Source organism: Dermatophagoides farinae, chromosome 7, assembly GCF_024713945.1.
Source record: "Dermatophagoides farinae isolate YC_2012a chromosome 7, ASM2471394v1, whole genome shotgun sequence".
In the NCBI taxonomy this organism is placed as follows: domain Eukaryota; kingdom Metazoa; phylum Arthropoda; class Arachnida; order Sarcoptiformes; family Pyroglyphidae; genus Dermatophagoides; species Dermatophagoides farinae.
Genome location: NC_134683.1, coordinates 3,199,109 through 3,222,828, shown reverse-complemented (window position 1 = coordinate 3,222,828; position 23,720 = coordinate 3,199,109). Strand labels below are relative to the sequence as shown.

Sequence of the window (23,720 nt, the reverse complement as noted above, 5' to 3'; positions counted from 1 at the left end):
TTCATTTGATTATTTGATTACAACATCAAATCGTTCCTTCGTTCGTTCGTTCGTTGTTTTTGTTTTTTTTTTAATTTGAATTTGAATTACATAAAACAAATTGTCATTGAACTATATGGCTACTATCGTAAAATTGTTGACAGGATGTGACACACACACACACACAAGCAGACATACACAAAAAAAAAACAGAAGGAGGAAATACAGAAACAAACAAAGACCAGATAGACAGACAAATTCGAGCCAATTCAGATTCAACAGCAAATGATGTTTGACTATAAAAAAATGTTCATTGATCGATATTTAAATTTTTATAGAATCTTATTATATTGGATGCTATTCATTATCATTATCATTACATTTGTTGATGGCCAACAGAATGATGATGATGATGATGATGGTGGTGGTGGTGATCATCAATCCATGCAATTCAATGTTGACTTGAAATTTCCAATCACAATTGATCCGATCAATCAATACAAACAGCAGCAGCAACAACAACAACAACAACAACAGAGTTTTGATAATAATTGTGTTCCATTTTTCAGTTCATTAGTGGCCATCAATGGTCACGAAGATCAGCAACTTATATTGATGGGATCACCAAATTTTCTAGATTCAAATGTCCAGGATCATCTTATCACCGGTGCAGTGTTTTCATGTCCAGTCATGACAAATTCATCAAATTGCAATAGGATTCTTGTAAATGACAAAGGTAAGTTTTTTTCTCGTTAAAAATTTCCTAATTCCAAATCTTGATCGTTTCTAAAATAGTGGAAATCTTTGGCTCAAATCTACATTATCAACAAACGAATAAATCATTGTTCGGTATGACCATACAGCTTACCAATCAGACAGTAATTATTTGTGCTCCTAATTGGGTGGGACCGGATGATACACCGGAAGGTATTTGTTTTGCAATGGATGGTCAAGAGCCAACCAAGCAACGTGTTGTATTCAAATATGTCCGTGAAACTTTAGTCCGTTCAAATCGACCATATGAATCACATAATCTTTTCGGTTTTTCAATAGCCTACAATCACCGTGACAATGATTTACTTTTCGGTCTACCTGGATTCAAAGATTTTTCCGGTGCCGTTTGTCGTGTTAGTGAAAATTTAACAGTGGAAAAAATTAAATTACCAGATTATCGAAAAACAACAACCAATACTTATAGTGGATATAGTGTAGCATATTACGCTTTGGATGAATCATTCGATGCTGTACTTGCATCGACACCTAAATATCTTAATTTCAAAGGTAAAATTGAACTAATCGATACGAATAGTCGTCAAGTGTTGGCCACGTTTATGAGTAAAAATGATACAATGGCAGAATTCTATGGAGCAACCATGCTGGTTGTTGATATTGATGGTGATAGTCAACAAGAATTGCTTGTTGGTGCACCATTTTATTCGATTAGTTCAAAACGTCGTGAAATTGGACGTGTATATCTTTATGGTAATATCCGTCAAAGTATAATCGGTGCAAGACGTTTGTATAGTGAACAAATTATCATTTCACCATCAAAAGTGGCTGGTAGTCGATTTGGTGCCAATTTGGCTGCAGTCGATCTTAATCTTGATCGATTTAAGGGTAAGATTTTTTTTTTAAATTGGATTTCGATAATTTTGAAACTTACATCTCTTTCACAGAGGTGATAATCAGTGCTCCATTCGAAGAAAATGTTGATCGATCCAGTACAGGTGCCATTTACATCTATTATAGTACATGGCGTGGTCTTGACATTGAAAATTTCAAGGTTAGTGTCCTTAAACTTTTTTTAAAATTTAATCCATTTTTTGTGTGTGGCTAATTAGCGAATTGCACCTGAAAATCTTGGACAACAAAATCAGCTTGGATTCGGATTCAATGTATGGACAAAGACAGATTTCGATTCAAATGGTTATGTCGATTTAGTCATTGGAACATTACAACGGTCATTTGTATTGCGTTCATATCCAATAATCAACATTAATGCATCAATGGAATTCGAACCACGAGGCATTAATTTTTCCGATATTCGAAACTGTAAAAGTCGACAATATCCATGTTTTCTAATCACCTATTGTATTGATTTATCATCAAATCGTTTCCAATTCTCACAATATGAATTAACATTCAATATTGTCATATCGGTTACGGATAGAAATTTGGATCTAAAAGAAGAACGTGTACTACAAAAACGTCATAATCAAACAATCCATTCGAAATCAAATCGTTACTGTTCGAATGAACAACCGATTAGAATTGAATTGAAAAACAAGGAAGATATTTTCGATATTATAACACCAATTGAAGTACAATTATCGATTGAATTACAACAATCAAAACAAATGGAAGAATTTTGTCCACATTGTCCAGTGGCCAATTCTTTTAACATTTATCAAGATATTGGATTTGAACATGGATGTGTACATCAGTTTTGTCTATCTAAATTGATGTTAGATGCAAATTTTAAATATGGTTCAATAATAATCAAAGATAAGATTATTGAAGGTCAATACAATACATTCGATGTAAGTGCATTGATTACAAATCTAGGTGAATCATCTATCAATACACAAATGATAATACGTATGAATCCAGTATTGTTGAATCTAATGCCAAGTTCAGATTTTTCACGTTGTCATTCAATCGATACAGAAAATGTTTATCGTTGTAATGTTAATAAATTGATGATAACTAAACAGAAAGAAAAATTCGTATTACGATTCGAAGCACAATCCATACAAAGTCGATACGTTTATTGGGATTTTGAACTAAAAACCAGCAGTCAAATTGATCCTGGTAGTCAACTTCGTTTCCAGAAGAATATAACCATATTGAAGGAAGCACAATTTGTTATGCGAATGCAAATGGAAAATCATTATAATTTTTCCAATTTTGTTTCACGTGTTTTATTTCCCGTATCGATTGTATTGGAAAAATCCGGTCCAAGCAATGTGGATGGTGCATACGTTCAATTCGAAGTTCCATGGATGATTGAAATGGAACAACCATTTCAATATCGATGTAATAAAATTCGTCAAGGATTGGAAAAATCCGTACGATTAGATCTTGTGAATGGAACATTGAAAATGTCGTGTTCGGAAAATCCACATGGTTGTTCGAAATATCAATGTAAATTGAATCGATTTGAAAGTGGTTTTCGTATGAAAAATTTCGATATAACATTATTGTTCATATCATCACGTATAAAACCAAGTATCAAATATCGTGAACTAATATTGGAACCATCATTTTCACTTTATCCAAATGATAGCATATTCTTTCTATCGAATGAACCATTCGATGAAGTGAAACCATTTTTTTGGTTCAATCGTCAAAACAATGAAGAAAATGAACGATATCAGAATATGATTATATTTGGTAGTGCTGGCCTTGGTATCATCATTATCATATTAACAACATGTATATTGATTAAATATGGATTTTTTAAACGAAAAAAATTTGAAGAATTAAAAAAAGAACGTATGTCCATGATGATCAATCCAACGACAATGATGTTGCCCACAATGGATAATGCTGGTGGCCATCAAGAAATTCATCAAATTGGTTCCATTTCTTAAAAAAAACAAACAAAAAACAATTCTCTTTTGTTGTTGTTGTTATCAATGTAGCAAATTTATTCATTTGCTCTATATTGAAAAAAAAATTTATTATTCATTTAAACATAATTTTTTTTATATATAGAGAGAGAACAATAAGTAAACAAAAAAAAATTTGATGAAGAAAAAATTCAATCATATTTTCAGGTGTTGAAAAATTCTTTTTTGTTGTTGTTTTTAAAAAAAAAATAACACGATGATTATTGATTATTTTGGCCATTATTGCTTATTTGTTTACTTGTTTTTGTGTGTGTGTGTGTGTGTGTGTGTTAACCCCGAATAAATGAATGAATGAAAAAGTGAAAAAAAAACATAGAACCCTATACACGTTACAATTGTGTGTGTGTGTGTGTGGAAAAATTGAATATAACAATAAAATATATTATTTAACATTCAGAATTTCCATTTTTCAGAAATTCGAATCGAAAATATGAAACCTCTTTTAGTGGTTTCATGTTTTGTTTACTTATTTTCTGTGAATTATTACATAAGAAAAAAAAAATTCTAATGAAAAGATAAAAGAGCGAAAAAAAAATTACGACACAATATACGATGACCAAGGTATTCTTATAATTCTTCTAATAGAATTTCGTTCGTTTATTATTATTGTTCAACGATGAATCAACCATACAGATGTCCATCGATGATGTACGTTTACGTGATTCATTATGGCGATGAAATTGTTGATCAACAAATTCATGTAAATCTTCATGATGATGATTATTATTATTATTATGTGAATCATGATTATTTCGTTTGTGGTTTGTTTGATTTGTTACCATCGATGTTACGGACGGATTACGCATGTCTGAAGAGAAAAAAAAAATGATAAAATTAGTCATATTTCAATGAATATCATACGACGAAAAGACACATACGAAGTGCTTCTTTAAATGTTTCTAAATTCGGTTCAACATTATTGTTGTTGATTGAATCATTATCTGATTCATTATTATCAGGAGATAGTGTCAATTTGGATACCAAATCCAAACGATTCAATATACTATTATTATTGTTGTTGTTTAGATTTGATGAACGAAAATTATGATTTGATGTCGTTCGAGTACCGGATCGATTTGATCGATGTACTGTGTGATGATGATGGTGATTATTAAGGTGATGAGAATGATAGTGATATGGACTACCATTTCCACCGAGAAACGCAATCAATTCTTCACGTCTAATTAGATTCTTTTTCTTTTTAATCCAATTCAATAATTCTTTCGTACGTTTATGATAGCCAATCTGACGATATCGATCATAATGTTTACGATGAAATTCACTACTCTCTTTATATAGACAGGTTACACTGGTCGATGCTTGTTGAAATGTGCTCCAAACATTGTGAGCTGTGGATAAATTGTCTAAAAAAAATATAAAATTCAATCAAATTGAATGTGAAAAGAATGTAATCACATACCTCTTGAGTATAATTGAGCAATGGCCATGGCTGAACTTTGGAAATAATTCCATAATTTACGTTCATAATTTAAACGTTCTTCATCATCCATATCATCATCATCGGTATCATTGATTATAACATTGGCCGGTATTGTTGATTCAATATAATCAATACATTCTTGTTCATGTGTAGAGAATTTATTCGGACCATTAACCGTCGTTCCATTCAAATCGTTATCATCATCATCATCATTATTATTATCGTTATGAACTGGATCCATTTTTTGTTTATGTTTTTGAGAAAATTGGACAAACGAAAAAAAAAATTTCCTATCGATGATGAAATTCCAATCAATATATGGTTGGTGATAATAATGGCCTTTAATTAGATGAAAAAATGATTTAGTATCAAGTGTGAATGGATTATAGAAGAATAGCCTGAAAATTCTTCAGGCTTTCCACTATTGAATGGATAATAAAATGATGATATTTCGATGATGATGATTAAAAAAAAGGTTAGATGAATGATCAAAGCGAAATTAACAACAACAACAAAAAAAATGAAAAAAAAACGCGATACAAGATCGCGAGAAAAAAAAATCAAAACAATAAACTCATAGTTTCGCGTACACATACACACACACACAGAACACACACATCAATAAGCAATAAAAGTAAAAATCCACTGGCGTTTTAAGAATGTATAATATGAATACACAACAGCAGCAGCAGCAGCTGATACAGCTGTGTAATGCAGCTGCTGCTATTGGGCCACCACTACCTCCTTATTTTTTTTAGTTTTTATTTTCCTATTCACGATAAATATGTATATATAGACATACATACTAAATACACATACCGCTACCACTCTCTATAAACACATATACACAAATCGTTTATATATTTATTATTATATCAAGTTTTTTTAAAGCTAAAAAATTTCGCGAAAAAAAAATTCGTAAATTTTTAATTTTCAATTTTTTTTTAATAATTGAAAAATAAATGGCGAACGATTTTATTTTTATTTATTTATTATTATATGTCAAATGTCAAATAGTTAAAATTCAAGGAAAAGGATGTGAGATGTGTGTGTGTATGATTGTATATAGAGATTGAAAATTGAAAATTTAATTTTTTTTTATAATAGAAATTTCGACCAATTCTTAACAATTATAACACACACAGACACAGACAAAAATATTTGTAATGTAATTTGATTATTATGTATGTGTGTAATAATAATAATAATGATGATAATAATGTATAACATTTGGAATTTTTTTTTATTATTATTCTCTGCAGTGGATGTGTATTTGTCAAAAATGTGGACAAAATAAATGAATTTTTTTTTGTTTGAAGAAACGTCACATGTACCCACCCACTTCCTCGTCGCTAGTTTGAGATCCAATTACACATGAATCTTCTTAACTGATTCGAGTTTCATTTTGTTTTTTTTAGTTTCGATTCCGTTTTCGACGATCATTACGTTCCTATAATTTTGTTTTTAAAATATATGATTAATTTGAATTTTAAATGATTTATAAAAAATAACCAACCTTTTCGGTAAGCAATATCAACAAATGACGGAAAATGCTAATTAAATCCATAAACAAAAGGATTGAATGACTAGAATATAAAAGATTAGATTAGAAAGGTCTGTGATATATGAATGCAAATAGAGAAACACTTACCCAATGTAATCGGTATCGCCACGAAGACGTTTCTCAATGATGAATGCCGTATCATAGATGACAAATGCACACATAATGGCAAATGCAATATAAACATAAGCCTAAAAATGGATAATCAGTAATTTTATAATTTATCGAATCTAAAATGCACACATACCTTGAACATTAATTGTGATCTGAAGAACAAATTAATCAACGACATGTATGTTAATAATGATAGACCAGAGAATAGGATACCACCATAAAACAATGTTTTACGTCGATCACCATAAATGGCTGAGATGGTGAAACAAGCAAATATCAATGCTGTTGCCATAAATGCCGTCGGTAAGATGCTTGGATTAATATATAATGAATGTTCAATCAATGAACCGAGGCCAAAGCCAGAAAAGAATGAAAAACCAAGCAAATAATTCAAACGTAATGGTTGATTCTTTCCATTATCCGGTGTTGAATACAATGCAATGAGTAGACCTGTCATAAAGATAAAATTCAAGAATCCTCCCTAATATGTACGATTAAATTTAGTGATTAGATGATCAAATTTTCACTTACAATAACATTCGAAAGGCTAGTATAAAGATGGACATAACCACCAATAGAAGCCGACAATACCGAAATGGCCAATGTTGAATAGACTTTTTTCAAATGTGTTTGGACTTGTGGCTCCCTATTATAATAAGAAATTAAAACATGTCCAAGTTAAATATTTTAGCATTTTTTCAACGAAAATTTCAAAAACTTACAATCGCCGATCCAATGATGACATGAATGTATCGAATGCGTTCATTTTTTTTGTTTGGTTAGTTATCGTGGTTCAATCAAATGAAAATTTTTGGAAACAAAAACAAAAAAATTTCACCAAAATATCGAATAATAATTGATTTAAGATTTGAAACAAAATTTGAAATTTGAAATTTTATAAACAAATTGTGAAAATCGTAAACAACAAAGTCAAAATGAGTGAGTAAAAAATGATTAGCAAAAAAAAACTTTTTATAACACACACACACACAAAACCGCTATATATTGCAATGTAAATTTCATGCGTACTGGGGGCCGATTTTTTATTTTTTCTATTACACGTACCAACAACAATATTTCTCATCATGCAATAAAAAGTCATCATTTCAATTACAGGCAACGCCATCTATCGGTTTCAGATTTACACAATTCGAATTTTCAAGAATTTTCCCGTTTCAATTGTGTTGTTTATATTAGATTCGACAAAAAGTCGTGTCGTTTTTTTGTATAACATTTTTGAACGACTGTCACAAAAATTTGGTAAAGGTTCCGACATCGACTATGACCTTAATTTATTCTTTGATGATCAGACTTTAATTAAAAAATAAATTTTTCCCAACTTTGCCCTCCGGAAGTGGTGGCGGGCCTCTGGTAGTGGACACATCAAAATACGAAATTTTAACCATTTTGATTTTTGCTCGTACTGACCCCGACCAAAGAGGTAATGGTCACCTGAACACTCAATGGAAATTCCACATGTCCTAGGAGTTGAAAAAAATTATGGGCGTAATTCTTCCTCAACTCATCCTTTCTCAGGAGCGGATCAAAATCCGGTCGGTCGCTATCAGCCACTGTGTTATTCAGCCATAGGAAAAATATGCTTCAAAATGAAATTTTTAAAAAATTTTGATCAATTATCGCACGACACGTTTTCCGCTAACCAAAAAGTCAAAAAAAAAATTGGTTGACCAAAAATTCCAAATTTTTGAAAATTTTTAAAATCGCATAACCGACAATGCAATGCATGTGCCGTCAGCCACTCTGCCAATGGCATTGCCCATTGAAATTGTCAACATTAACATGTTGGGTTTGTTTCATATCGACATTCATGGTGCAGAAACAAGATGAATTCATGAATTCACAACACCATAAGTCGAAAGCCAATTTTTGAATTTGATTCGTTTTACAGCGAACGAATGATTACTGGAAAATTTTAAAAAATATTGATTAATGAACAACAAAAAAATTTAATGAAAAAAAAATCGAACACACAACGATAAATTGATTAACAAAAATGACTGAAATTTGACCAACTGATGTTCACATCCGCCATTTAATGGCTTACTGGTTTAAACGAGAATACAATACAACTACGGCTACATTTGAAATCAACAAAGCCTATACAAATGCTGTAACCGTTCAGCGATGGTTCCAATGATTTCAAGATGATGATTTCAGCCTGGAAGATCGACCGATATTGACGATGATAAGTTGCTGGAATTGATGATCATTGGACAAGACACAAGTTGTCAGAAACCAATCTTGGACAATTCATCGGAAGTTTGCTTCGGGTTCGATTCCATCAGTTCCAGCAACTCATCATCGTCAATCTCTTGAGGTCGGCCAGATCGCGGTTTATCTTCCAGACTGAAATCACATGCATTGTATGGTCGGTTATGCGATTTTAAAAATTTTCAAAAATTTGGAATTTTTCGTCAACCAAAATTTTTTGTTGACTTCTTGGTTAGCGGAAAACGAATCAAATTCAAAAATTGGCTTTCGACTTATGGTGTTGTGAATTCATGAATTCATCTTGTTTCTGCACCATGAATGTCGATATGAAACAAACCCAACATGTTAATGTTGACAATTTCAATGGGCAATGCCATTGGCAGAGTGGCTGACGGCACATGCATTGCATTGTCGGTTATGCGATTTTAAAAATTTTCAAAAATTTGGAATTTTTGGTCAACCAATTTTTTTTTTTTGACTTTTTGGTTAGCGGAAAACGTGTCGTGCGATAATTGATCAAAATTTTTTAAAAATTTCATTTTGAAGCATATTTTTCCTATGGCTGAATAACACAGTGGCTGATAGCGACCGACCGGATTTTGATCCGCTCCTGAGAAAGGATGAGTTGAGGAAGAATTACGCCCACAATTTTTTTCAACTCCTAGGACATGTGGAATTTCCATTGAGTGGTCAGGTGACCATTACCTCTTTGGTCGGGGTCAGTACGAGCAAAAATCAAAATGGTTAAAATTTCGTATTTTGATGTGTCCACTACCAGAGGCCCGCCACCACTTCCGGCGGGCAAAGTTGGGAAAAATTTATTTTTTAATTAAAGTCTGATCATCAAAGAATAAATTAAGGTCATAGTCGATGTCGGAACCTTTACCAAATTTTTGTGACAGTCGTTCAAAAATGTTATACAAAAAAACGACACGACTTTTTGTCGAATCTAATATATCGAATCGAAAAAAAATCAATCAATCAATTTTTTTATTTATTAATTTTTTTTTACAAATATGAAAACAAGAGACATGAATTAGAACAGGAATTTTCTATCCGATTGATTAATAATAATAATAATAATAATAATAATAATAACAATGTGAAAAAGGAAAAGAAAAACATTTAACAAACGACAAAATCAGAATTTGATTTGAATTTTCTCAAAAAATGTGTATCGGATCTGATTTGATTGGTGTACAATCTGTGTATGTGAATTTGAAATTGGAATAAATACAAATCAATCAATCAAATCAAATCAAAGATTCACGGATTGATCCGTGAATTTTCTTCATTTAAAAAAAAAATTATTGAACACGCTAACACAGACATCGTAGGCAAGAAAAAAAACGATTAATTTGCACTTGAATTTTTATATCAACACAATTCTCGACCAGAGTAATCAATCATCACCATCATCTTGATGTTCAACACCAAACACACATCCTTTTTTTTAGATGAGTACATTTGAGTGTTGTCAAATTTTCAAAATTCATCATCCCAACCGGTAAAATCATCCGGTGGATCAGGATCACGATTTGGTGGATATGTATCAAAATTTGTTGAATCGCATGCACTTTTGATCTGTTGAAATAAATTATCCATGAATCAGCAAATTTTTTTTAAACATTTAAAACTTACGATAGGAACAAATGGTGGTTTCATTTGGCGTGATTTCAATTGTTCGAAATCAAAATTTTTAAACCAACTTTTTTTTGAATATGAAAAAAATGATTGGTGGGTAATCATGAGACTTGAAAATTTAATTCAATTTACTATATACTTACTCATGATTTTTAATATCATCGATACCACGTTTCTGATATCCAAGACGTTCAGCAGGATTATCTCGACAAAGTTTTTTAATTAATTCAACACCTTCACGTGAAATCGAACGAGGAAAATCGATTGAATCGATACCTTTGAGTATCATGTTGTATGTACGCATTGGATCGGTACCACAAAATGGTGGCCTAATGAATAATTCAAAAAAATTCCGTTAAAAATTGCATGCAAAAGAAAAAAATGTCAAAATAAAAATACTTACGTTCCGGTGAGTAATTCATACATGAGCACACCTAATGACCAATAATCGGCAGAATGATCATGTCCACGATTCAATATGATTTCTGGTGCCACATATTCAGGCCTAATATTGGAAATGAATTATTATTCTTGAAATTTTTTCAAATAGAATACATACGTTCCACAGAATGTCCATGTCTTTCTACCCGGTGGCAATAATCGTTTGGCAAAACCAAAATCTGTCAATTTAGCATAACCAAATGGATCCAGTAACATATTTTCCGGTTTCAAATCACGATAAATAATATTTCTTGTATGAAGATAATCGAATGCTTCGATAGCACAACCAGCATAGAATCGAGCAGTTTTTTCGTCAAAATTTCCTTTATCCCTGAGTATGGTCCATAATTCACCACCAAGGCAAGCTTCCATCAACATGTATAGATATTTGTTATCTAATTAAAAATTGATAAATTTTTCATTTTCAGTTTTTTTCTTGATTATTAACAGGTGGTGATTTTTTTTACCTTTAAAAGTTTTATACAATTTGACGATAAAATTACAATTCGATTCAAGCATAATTCGTTTTTCATTTAGAATATGTTGCTGTTGTCTTGTTTCAACAATCTGTGCTTTTTTCATTATTTTCAATGCAAAACTTGTTGAACGATTTTCACTAAGGCTAACCAATTCAACACGTCCAAAACCACCAACACCTAATGTAACTTCAAATTTTAAATCATCCAATTTGAGATGAGCAAATCGTTCGTTTAAACTAAGAAAATCAAATAACATGATCAACAACAATAAAATTAATTTAAAAAAAAAAACAAACAAACAAACAAATGAAGAAGAATATGTTGCTTTCCGGAAGCAATATACATACAACAAAAAATGAAAAGGACAAAAATTACCTCACCAACAAGAAGAGGAAGAAGAAGACGAAGAACAAGGGGTTAGTAACAGCGACTAGCAGTTAGTAACAATTACAATTAGTAGTTATATGTAAATTGATAAAATTATAAAAAGTGAAAAAAGAGAGAGAAAGAGAAACATATTATTATAGACAGAAAGGCAACCGGAAAATCATCAACAGTCCAGAACAAAAAAAAAACAATCATTTCCACAAAAAAAAGTCAACATACATTTTACGTTCGCTTATATCCTGATCATATCGTTTTGTTTTGATTTCGTTCAAACCACTGATCAACTGGTTGAATGAACTGGAAAAAACCGAAAATAAAAAAAAATAAAAAAAAGTAGGTCATTAATCATGATGAAAATAGCAACGAAACAAAAAAAAAATTATAATTAAATCAATTTTACATACGCTCTATCGATGACCAAACAAGTAACTGTTGGTGATTCGGCAATTATATTGGCTGATCGTGTTTCTTCACCTTGTAATGCACGTTCACCGAAAAATTCTCCACGTGTTAATGTTCGAATAAATTTTTCCAATGCCATAGTAGTAGATGTTGTTAGATTCATATTCTGATCACGTGATGGTGATGATAAAACCGTGTTGTTACGATCATTGATAGTAACATTTACTGTTCCTTGATTAATGATGTAAAAAGTATCACCTTTTTCACCTTGTCGTATGATATAATCACCTTTTTTATAGGTAATTTCATCCAATACATTGGCAATTTTCAATACAATTTCATCGGATAATTTCGAAAATGATGGCACTGTTTTGAGGAATTCAATATATTCTTTTTGTTTGAGTAAACCGGAACGCATCATAATAGTACGAAAACATTGTCTTTCAATTGCCCATAATTTACAATCAGTTATGGCTATATATTTGAAATGGGAAAAGAAAAAAGAAAAATCGATTATAAAATTACACAAATGGACAATTCAAACAAATGAAACAAACCTTTAACGGTTGCTGTACGAGTACAATTGTATAGGATGGCCAATTCTCCAAACATTTTTTGTGGGCCCATTTTCGATAGAAAACGTCCACCTTTTGTTACTTCCAATGTACCTTCTTCAATAATGTAGACGGCCGAACCAATATCACCTTCTTTAATAATATATAAATCTTTGGCATATTCAACTGGATACATGCAATCGGTAATTTCATCGATTTGAAATTGTTCCAAATTTTTCATAAAATCATTATCCGATATTGCTGCTTTTATTAATTTTTTCGATCTACAATAATTATTTATATTTGTATTCAAATTAATATGGAATAAAGTATTGATTATATAAATAAATAATCGATAAATAATATCAATGATGATTTGATGATAATTATATGACCTATACATTGGCCACATTGATGATGATGACAATTTAGCCAATATTAACAATAAAAACGTTACATTATTCATCATTGTCAATCAAATATATGAATCATCATGATGATCATCATATTCATCATCATCAATATTGATTTATTTTGATTTTTGAACAGTTTGATCATTTTGACAATTCTATTCAATCCTATCTTTATAAATTCAAATTGTGTGCTTGTGTGTGTGTGTTACATTCGTACTTTGGATTCTATTCAAAAATAGCTATAGAGAGCTCAAATAAATGTCCATCATCATATTAACACCGCCATCATCATCGTATATCATATACCAACACACACGCACGCACACACACACACACACACACGAATACAGCCGACATTCATTTTCCTTTCTTTTTTTTTTTATTCATTGATGATGATGATTGATGATTGATGGCAACGACATTCACGAAAAAAAAACAACGATGTTCCTTTATATATAAATTCGTTTTATGTTCTTCTCGTGAAAAAAAAAGTGAAATAGAGAAAAATTTCCTGTCATCGTCTGACCACTGAATATTTTAATGAACGTCATCATCAATTATATATATTATTTCTATAATCGAAAAATAAAAAAAAAATTTTTTTTTGTAATCAGGAAAATGGGAACCAAAAACAACAACAACAACAACAAAAATCTTTATCGATATATTTTGTCATTTAATCTAACAAACTGGAAAAAAAATTCATGTTCCACGTTATATATATAATGTGATGATGGCTATTTTTTTCCATTCGAATCAATGGTGAAGATCAAAAAAAAAAAGAAAAGAAAAGAAAAAACCCAATAGAAAAAAAAAATCATTTTTTTTTCGAATCATCAAAATGAATATATCAATCAATCAATAACATTGACAGTATATCAAAGAAAAGGATGAAAAAAAATCAAACACTATTCATTGAATCAATTGATTTGATTTGGTTAATCAAATATTGATATGCAAATCAAACACACACACACATACAAATTTCATTATCATTAGTTGGCTAAGGTCGAATCATCATTATATACCATCATTAATGTGTGTGTGTGTGTGTGTGTGTGTGTGTGTGTGTATATGGCATCAAACTTACGTTTCGGTTTTAGGATAATTTGTAAATTTAGTCTTTAATAATTCATCATATGTTAATGATGATTCTGGTTCAGCCGATATACCCATAAGACGATTTTTTCTTGGTTTTTGCATACCAAATCTAGTTGTTGTCATCATCATTAATGGATCAATGGAATGATGTAATTGATGATGAAGTGATCCAGTAGACAATGGCGATGTCATTGTTGCCGATGATGATGATAATGATGTTGATGATGAACCTGGTATTGGAGAAAATGTAGACATTGGACCAGTACCAGCAGGCGATAGATAGCCATCATACATTGATAAAACAGATTTATATTTATCCACCTGTGATCGTAAATCATTGATTAGATCATCTTTTTCCTGTAATTGTTTATGTAATAATTGTATTTGGTTTTGTAATGATTCAATTGTTAATGGCTGTGATTTTGCTATTGATTGGCATTGTTGTTGTTGTTGAGCATTATGAGGCTGCTCATCTTCATCCATCATCATGATGGCCGATGTATTTGTTGATGTCATCAATGATGACATTATTGTTGTACGTAATGAACGATATAATAAAAATAATAGATGGCCAATTGATTGTGTTAGCTGTAATTCGGTGATTGTCACCCGTAGGTCGATCAATCGAGCCGATATTTTGGCCCAAAATAATTCAATCTTGGATGTAATGATGACGGTTTCAATCAATTCAATTTAATCACAATTTTAAACACACACACACAAAATTTTTACAATTAAAAGTTTTATAATAAAAAAAAAAATTTGAAATTCTCATCAAAATCAGCATATCATGATGATGATGATGATGATTATGATTATGATTATGATGATGATCAAATGTTGAAATGTTTGCACATCTTTATGAATATAGCAGTTGAATTTTTGTTTTTTTTTACGAAAAACAACAACAAAAAAAAACATAACGAAAGGATTGATTGATTGATTGAATGATGATTGATTTTTTTTTTGTATCGAAAAAAAAATCTTCCAGTAACAACACTATTTTATTTACTCTCTATCTATCTAGTTAATTTCAATCCATATGACCACAATGATGAACACATATATATTCGAAGAAAAATTAATGGCACCAGACAAAAAAAACCATACACACACAAAGAGAGTGGAGAATGAGAATGAATGAAGCAAACAAAAAAAAAAATTTTTTTTTTGATCGGAAATCAGCATATCAGGCATCACATATACACACATACAAACACATATATATCGAATATTTGTATATCATACCATCATGGACACACAAAACCAAAAAAAAAAAACTAAGGAAGATGACAAAAAATGTATATCAGGATTTTTTTTTTGATTCGATGATTTCGACAAACGTTTTTTTTTCTTCTTCTTCTTTCCAATCAAGATTCAAACAATCATATACCGCGATCATGTCTTCGAATTTTTTTTTTTATTTCACTATAGTTTTCGTCTTCGTTTGATTTGATAAATAATAAAAAAAAATTTCTTTCTTTTCCTGTGTATTCGCGTCTTCAATTCGTTTTAGTAGTCGTTGTTGTTGTTGTTGTTGTTGTTGTTGTTCTGTATTTTGGCTTAGTGATTGAGCTATGATGATATTTTTGGTTATTATTTTTTTATCATTAATTGTCGTTATCACATTTAAACAAAAAAAAATGGCAGAAAAAAAATCACTAAAAGCCTTGTAATATCCTTATTATATTATTATTATTTTCATTATTGAATGGAGACAATTAAAAATCATTTGATTTTTGTGATGGTTAAAGTTAGTATCTTGATTTGAACACAATTTGATAATTAATGGATTGTTTCAACATCGAAAAAATTGAAAAAAAAACAATTTTTTTTCAATTTTGATACACTATCAATTGAAATAATCGATTTTTGAGTAACTAGAGATAAAAAAAGAGAAAGAAAATGAATAAATCAATTTTGGTTTTTTTTTTATTTGAAATTCAATCAAAATAATCAGCTACCCATAGATATAGTAGTTGAAAATAACGGTAAATCACACAATATGTACCGTAAGAAAAAAAAAGGTTCCAGTGAAAAAAAAAAAAAAAAAAAACAGGACACGGGATGAATTTTCGTTCGAATCTGTAGATGATTTGATGATGATGATGATGGTGTAGATGTTCACTTTGGGTTAAAAGATCTTTAAGATTTTTCTTTTTTACAGTTTGATGCCTCGTATTGCAATTAATAAGAAAGACTACGAATAATACATTGGTACATTCGGTACATTTATCAATGTGTGTGTGTGTTTCTATTTCACTCTCTCTCTCTCTCTCTCTATCATTCATTTGGTTTGTATTGTTGAATGAAATTTTCTTCTATTTTTTTTCTCTGTTATACAGATGCAATTTATTTATTGAGTTGTATGTATATTTGTCGATATATTGTTTGACTATATTGGCTGACGATGTAAACGATTCATTAGGTTGATGATGATGATCCTCTTGCAGGATTTGAGGATCCATCAATGAAGATCATTGATATATCGCAACAAAACTAAATAACAACAACAACAACAAAAAAAACAACCACTATCATCATCATCATTAAAAAACAAAAACAACTAGTTGCATGTGATCATCATCATCATCAAAAATATTTACGCGTATCATAATAAATACAGATGTTTAACAAATACGTCCTTTTTGGATAATCAATTTTAATGTTTTGAATTTGCGATATTTTGTTTGTTTGTTTTCGCATTATAATCAATCAAATCATCAATCATCATCATTAATGATAATCTTGAAAACAATTTTAGGAGTATTCTTTCATTCTTTTCATGTATTATATAATGTTATCACTCTTTCTTTGATTTCATTATGTCATCGGTTGAATCATCGAATGTAAATGATGCAAACAAATGATTTTTGTTTATATTTTGTCTAAATTTTTTCTATTTTTTTTCTGTATACAGTTTGATATTGATTTTTCCATTCCATATATTGCCGAAACGCCCACATTGGCCGAAATCCTTGCCGAAAATCATGATGATATTTTTGAACAAGTTGATCATCTAATTGAACAAGATCTTAGCCTAATAGGTGAAGATCTAGAATTTTCCGGTACCGAATTGTTGGATACAAGTTTGACAAATGCGGCTATCAATCCGTCATTGCATCAGGATCATTCGGCTATTCAGCCGGAAAGTTCATTCAATGTAGTTGAATTAACATTTATAAAAACACAACTTACTCAATCAAAAAGTGATCAAATTGATTCTGGCAATCCAACTGCGTTTGCATTGTCAAAAAAATTCTTGGCAATCGGTACGTTTAATGGCCATATTTTGCTGTTTGAATTAGCCAACGATAGACTAGCTGCGTTTCTAAAACATTCGAAAGAATTTGGTTCTATAACATCTGTCACAATAAATCGAGACTCAACCCGATTGTTAGCCGGTGGTAGCCGTGGTTCAATTTCATTATGGAATATAATCACTTATGAAATGATTCGAGTGATTGACGATCTAAATGACCTTTATAGCTCGATATTGTCCATACACTATCTATCCAATGGACATTTTGTCGTATTAAACGATACGAGTGGATCAATATTCATTATGGATGTGCGGAAGAAAAATTCCAGATTACAATGCGTATTTTCAGGCAGTCGTGGCGAAGCACTTGTATTGAAACCACTTACTTATGATGACATTCCTCATGATCAACCAGAATTCAGCGGTATCGAACAAATTTGTTTGTTAGCTATGGCAACCGTTACGAAGATGATTGTTATTTCATTACGGCCATCTGTTGTTGTACATTTTACCACAACATTACGTTCCACAAATTTAGAATGTTTACCATTGATTGCATGGAATTTGTCATTCAGATATGGTAATGAATACATGCCACTGTTGACATTTGGTCGTCAAAATCAAATTTTCATTCATCGAATGGTTACAGATTTTGTGGAAAAAATCAATTTTATTCCATTATATCAATTTATCACCACTAATTATATGCTACAACATTTAAGTTGGTTTGAAGATGATAAATTACTTGTAATCGATACAGATGAAACTGGACATTTGATCGATGTAATTGTACAGGAAGAAATGGAAAAAATTGATCTAAGTCATATAGAATTAGTTTATGAAAATGCCCATTATAAATCTTTAGTCAATGGTGGCTACGTTAGTCAAGCAATGGCTCAAGCAGGTGAACATGCATGTAATAATTCCATTTGTTTACGAATTATGAACGAAGATTCCAATAAACGTACTAAGAAAAATCAACTCTATATACTGGGAATTCAATCGATTTTTGTCGTAACCTTACGGAATTGGATAGAAAAAGTTAATCATTTAATAAATGATAGTCAAAATTATGATCAGGCATTACAATTCCTGTATGATCAATATGAATCGTATAAAGATCGACCAGATTCTGATTTCGAAAATGTCATTGATCAAGTCATTGAAATGATGAATCAGACATTAACAAGTTATATTCAATCATTAGAACCGAAAAATATGAAACAAACTGAAGATTTGACCAGAGAAATTATTGCCAATCTGATCAAATACATTGTTTGTTTGAAATCCGAACAACGACATATGGCTATATTTGAACTATTCGAACGAATCAATTTGAATCCGAAAATGAAATCAATTTTTATTGAATCACTTGAATCACATATTTTTGATGATCAATTACCATCATTGAATCCGTTAATTGTCAATGAAATGATTGATTATTTAATTGGTAAAGAATGGTATAATCTATTGGATTCATTGATTGTTCATTTGGACATTCAATCATTGGATATTGATCATATAATTCGAATCTATGGCCAATATCATCTGTACGATTCATTTATTTATATCTACACTTGTGCTATGAATGATTTTCTTACACCTTTTGATGAATTGCTTAAATTATTACGAGATTCGATTCAAACAAAATCACAACTTTTATCTAAAACCGACATAATCATTGGAAACAAATTACTCGTCTATTTGAATTGTATGCTTACATGTACGTACTATCCAAACAAAGGTTCTTTGCCCGAAATGCAACAACAAGATCATTTGGAATCTTGTTTCCAACGTCTTATGGCCGTAAATGATGATAATCGATTGGATATAATTGATGTTCTATTTCGATATGATTCAATCGAATTTCTCAATACACTTTTGATTGGATTCGATTATCTTGATAGTCATCATTCAAATTTATGTTATTTCAAACAGATTGTAATCGATAAAATGCTTGCCTTTATTGTCGAACAAAATACAACCGATTTCAATGATGATCATCGAAATTCATTTTTCATATTCCTTGGCCGATGCTGTATTTCAACGCAGTCATCATCACATGATTCGATCAAAATAATTGATGATCATTTCAATCAAATGATTGATTCATTGTTTGCGGCAAGTTCGAATAAACGTTTCGAAGAACGACAACAAATTCTTATTCAACTTTTTCGGAATCGTCCTTGGAATCAACGTCTAAATGCAGAGAATTTTCTACAAAAAGCACAAACAAGTCGAATGTATAAAATTTGTGAACAAATCTATCGTGATCGTCGTGATTGGATTAATCTGTTTCGTATACATGTTGATGATTCCAGTAAACATGATGAAATTTTTAATTTTATCGATTTGATTATCACTCAGGATGATAGATTTTTCAATTTACAACAATTCACTGATAATTGGAACAAAAGTGATTTTCTAAATACCGTATTTGAACAGTTTTGTTTTTTGATTCAAATAGATCATCGAAAATCTGCTCAACTTTTTTATCAATTTGTTGAACAATGTGATGGACTTTTTAATATAATTATTTGTCAACTTGAAAGTGATCCATATCGTCATTATCAATTTCTTCGACAAATTATGGTCGAATTTAATCAGAACAATAATGATGAATCAAATGTAGTGAATAAACCGAAAATATTGGAACAGATTTGTAATGATGGAAAAAATCAAGATATTTTCCTTGAATTATGTCTACAATTTGAACCTGAAAAAATTGTTTCAATGTTTCAACTATTGAAAAATTATGATCAAATAAAAATGTTGGAAATTTGTCATGAATCACAATCATATGATGGCCAAGCATTCTTGTTGGAATCGATGAAACAATATGTAAAATCATTTGAAGTTTTATTCGATCAATTTCGAAAATCATTGGATGATATTGTCCATATGGATCGCTTTTTAGTTAATGTCGAAGATAATGAATGTGCAATGAAAAATTTTCAAAAAATTCTTGAATTTTGTGATCGTCATCATGATCATGATAAACCTGAAATGTATTGGCTTAAGCTACTTGAATATCTTATATTCATAAAGTCTGGTTGTCAACAACAACAACAACAACAAATATCGGCGAAACAAAAATCATCATCATCATCATCATCAAAACGTCGTGAAATGGCTGGACAAATTGAATTGAACAAAATATTGAATCAATTATTCGAGACACTTATAAGTGAAATGCTTACTCATTTGAATTTGGTTCTATTTTTAGATATAATTATGGAAAAAATTCTCAAACAATCCGATACAATATGTGATTTTCGTGAAATGCTTCTATGTATATTGGAGAATTATAATTATGAAAAAATTCTATTAGAATTAACAACTAATATCCTGTCGGTTGAACATCGTCAACTTATTGAACAATTTCGACGATTAAAATTTCGTTCAAAAATATTTCGTCGTTCAATGATTCATTGTGAATTATGTGATGATAATGAAAATAATAATAATGATGATGATGTTGATGATGGTGAAAAATTTGTTACATTCCATAATTGTGATCATATTGTTCATTGGACATGTTTACAACGATACACAAACAATCAAACTAATAATTGTCCATTTTGTCATCATATAATACAACAACAGACTAGTCGAAATTATGATAAAACATTTAGCAAACATCAGAAAAATCAAAATAATCATCAGCCAATATTTAATGATATTCAATTGAGAATTTTAAATCAAATTCATCATGGTCGATTAAAATCATTGATGATTCATAAACAAAGACAACATCATAGATCATCACCATCTAAATCGAATAATTCAAGAACAATATTATCACCATTTAAATAAAAATTATTATTATTCATTTATTTTTTTGTTGTTGTTTTTGTTGCCATTTAAAAAAAATTAATAAATTCATTTTTTTTACATTAAATTTTCATTATTTGTCTGTGTTTGTGTGTGTGTGTGCGTGCGTACGTTTAAATTCGACATAATGATTTATTCTGTTGCTGAATCCATGCAATAGGTATCCATGTTGGTTTCATTTCAACCATTCGTACTGTATCAAGCAGTAGATTAAATGTTTCCTTGAGATCATCATTGATCAATGTGGTATCAAATTTATGGCCATACAATATTTGTAATTTATGTGATTCATATATCATTAGATGCATTTCATATGCAAATCGTTGTTTAGATTTTCGTTGACTATATTGACTACTAACAGAATCTGAATGATCATAATAATTACGGCTTCTTGTTTCAATCAATCGATCCAGGTCATATGGTGGCTGTATGAATATAATGTATGGTTTGAATTCAGCTGTATGAACTAGTCGTAAAAATTGAGCATCCATTTTGAATATGCAAACAGCACCAGCATCGACAATCTGTTTGATTGTATCTCGATGTAGACCATAATAATTGCCACGATATTTTGAATAACAAACAAAATTACCTGTTTGTATTTCATGTTCCATCCAATCTTCATTGACAAAATAATAATCGATAGAATCATTTTCCTGAAATCGTTTATAACGTGTTGTATGAGCTAATGGTTCACGATATCGATTAGGATTTTGTTGACATAATAAGCTAATCAGTAATGAACATCCAACACCAGAAGGACCAACCAAAACAATAGGACGACAATGATCTGAACGTGGAAAATATCTGGCCACTGGTTCATATGTACTGATCTCTTCACGATCATAGCGGATACAATCACTTAAATCATACATGATTTTTTTGATTTTCTGTGCACACCATTTATTCTTACGAAATGGAAGTGGCAATAATCCACCAAGAATATGTATATAACGTTCACGATCAAGTTGACTTTTAATGTCACGAATGGCAACGATTCGTCGTTCTTGTAATCTTTTTGAAGGAATCAGACCGGCTATTTGAAATATTTCCATTCGTGATTTACTTGATAATTCAATCTGTTTACTTGCTTGCCACCAATTGGCATCGTCTTTATTCAAAACATTCAGGATGCTACCTTTATCGAATGCCAATCCTATGGATGGACAAGGAATCTGTGGATCTTGTTCTGGTTTGTAATCGAAACATGCTTTTACCAGATAGGATTTTAAAGCCTGACTATTAGCGGTAGAATCGAATGATGGTTGCCAGTTCATGACAACAATTTTTAACGTTATAATCGTTTTCATTGATTCACGTTGCAATATGTTTATCACATCTAAATGTGAACGGCCACGTAAAGGAATTCCATTCACTTCGAGAATATGATCACCAACTTGTACGAGACCACTTCGATAGGCTGCTCCGCCGACCAATATTCTTGCAAGAATAATGTCACCAGTTCGTTCATCAAATCGAACTGTTACACCCAATGGTTCATCACTTTTGATGACTTGTATGATTTTTTGACAAGGTCGACGTTTTTTTCTTGGCGTTGAATATACCAATGTGGTTGTGGCAGTGGGCATTTTTAGTTTCATGGTTTTGGCAGAGGTAATATCGAGAAATGTTTCCAATTTGGCAGTGTCATAGTTTTCAAGATTTTCAATAATTTTTAAATTACTTTTACTGGTGTTATCGAGAATCATTTCAAGATTGGCAAATATTTCAACATCAAATATTTGACGGGCAACACAATCGACCACTTGCATGAGAGCAAGCAGATGTGGCCGTTGTAATAATTGGCACAATTGATCACATTCGGAAATCCATTCTTGTCGTAATGATACGAGAATTTGTTCAATTAATGTATTGATCGGTATCAATGATGATGATGATGATGATGACGATGTTGATACCGATAATTTTGACGATTGTTTTGATGATGACAATAGCAGTGGTGGTGGTGATGATTGGTTATCGTCCATATTCATTGTACGTGATTACGTTTTTAAATCACATGATGATTGACAATGAAAAAAAAATTTTTTGGTCCAATATAATTGAGATGGAGATGTTGATCATCATCATCAACGCAGACATATAAATACAAACATAAACACAATTGCATTCAGAGAACATTCTGCTCATGTCCGAGCGTTCCATTTGGAACATTTGGAATATATTCTCGTATAGAAATAGAGTACTTGCCATCACGCATACAGTGTTCCATGAATTATTTGT

At 30.7% G+C, this 23,720-nt stretch overlaps 6 protein-coding genes across 7 annotated transcripts; 2 read left to right on the top strand and 4 right to left on the bottom strand.

Moving 5' to 3' along the window:
* The first annotated feature begins 207 nt into the window (after window positions 1-207).
* On the top strand, window positions 208-3,922 carry LOC124496646 (integrin alpha-8). Its single transcript, XM_047060185.2, has 4 exons — window positions 208-715; window positions 775-1,596; window positions 1,656-1,762; window positions 1,821-3,922. Exons 1-4 carry the CDS (start codon window positions 265-267, stop codon window positions 3,570-3,572), a joined length of 3,132 nt encoding a protein of 1,043 aa, XP_046916141.2. The 5' UTR covers window positions 208-264; the 3' UTR covers window positions 3,573-3,922.
* LOC124496694 (uncharacterized) lies at window positions 3,598-5,667 on the bottom strand. Its single transcript, XM_047060252.2, has 3 exons — window positions 5,032-5,667; window positions 4,490-4,975; window positions 3,598-4,419 (listed from the first exon to the last, which is right to left on the bottom strand). The coding sequence occupies exons 1-3, from the start codon at window positions 5,291-5,293 to the stop codon at window positions 4,190-4,192; spliced, it is 978 nt and encodes a 325-aa protein (XP_046916208.2). The 5' UTR covers window positions 5,294-5,667; the 3' UTR covers window positions 3,598-4,189.
* A 453-nt stretch (window positions 5,668-6,120) lies between these two features.
* On the bottom strand, window positions 6,121-7,913 carry BI-1 (Bax Inhibitor-1). The gene is made up of 6 exons (XM_047060273.2): window positions 7,450-7,913; window positions 7,259-7,373; window positions 6,861-7,208; window positions 6,704-6,804; window positions 6,569-6,638; window positions 6,121-6,502 (listed from the first exon to the last, which is right to left on the bottom strand). The coding sequence occupies exons 1-6, from the start codon at window positions 7,491-7,493 to the stop codon at window positions 6,467-6,469; spliced, it is 714 nt and encodes a 237-aa protein (XP_046916229.2). The 5' UTR covers window positions 7,494-7,913; the 3' UTR covers window positions 6,121-6,466.
* Window positions 7,914-9,932: 2,019 nt separating this feature from the next.
* for (cGMP-dependent protein kinase for) lies at window positions 9,933-17,008 on the bottom strand. 2 transcript variants are annotated; one of them, XM_075733067.1, is made up of 11 exons: window positions 16,345-17,008; window positions 14,370-16,260; window positions 12,870-13,150; window positions 12,315-12,786; window positions 12,130-12,207; window positions 11,512-11,759; window positions 11,163-11,439; window positions 11,007-11,108; window positions 10,747-10,932; window positions 10,601-10,667; window positions 9,933-10,543 (listed from the first exon to the last, which is right to left on the bottom strand). In XM_075733067.1, exons 2-11 carry the CDS (start codon window positions 14,906-14,908, stop codon window positions 10,445-10,447), a joined length of 2,349 nt encoding a protein of 782 aa, XP_075589182.1. In that variant the 5' UTR covers window positions 14,909-16,260; window positions 16,345-17,008; the 3' UTR covers window positions 9,933-10,444. The 2 variants fall into 2 exon arrangements, with proteins under 2 accessions (XP_075589182.1, XP_075589183.1); XM_075733068.1 differs by having other exon boundaries at window positions 16,392-16,919.
* On the top strand, window positions 16,742-21,543 carry Vps8 (vacuolar protein sorting 8). Its single transcript, XM_075733065.1, has 2 exons — window positions 16,742-17,229; window positions 17,301-21,543. Exons 1-2 carry the CDS (start codon window positions 17,206-17,208, stop codon window positions 21,456-21,458), a joined length of 4,182 nt encoding a protein of 1,393 aa, XP_075589180.1. The 5' UTR covers window positions 16,742-17,205; the 3' UTR covers window positions 21,459-21,543.
* Window positions 21,475-23,470, bottom strand: LOC124496660 (MAGUK p55 subfamily member 7-like). Its single transcript, XM_047060207.2, has one exon. The coding sequence runs from the start codon at window positions 23,468-23,470 to the stop codon at window positions 21,590-21,592; it is 1,881 nt and encodes a 626-aa protein (XP_046916163.2). The 3' UTR covers window positions 21,475-21,589.
* Between the last annotated feature and the right edge of the window lie 250 nt (window positions 23,471-23,720).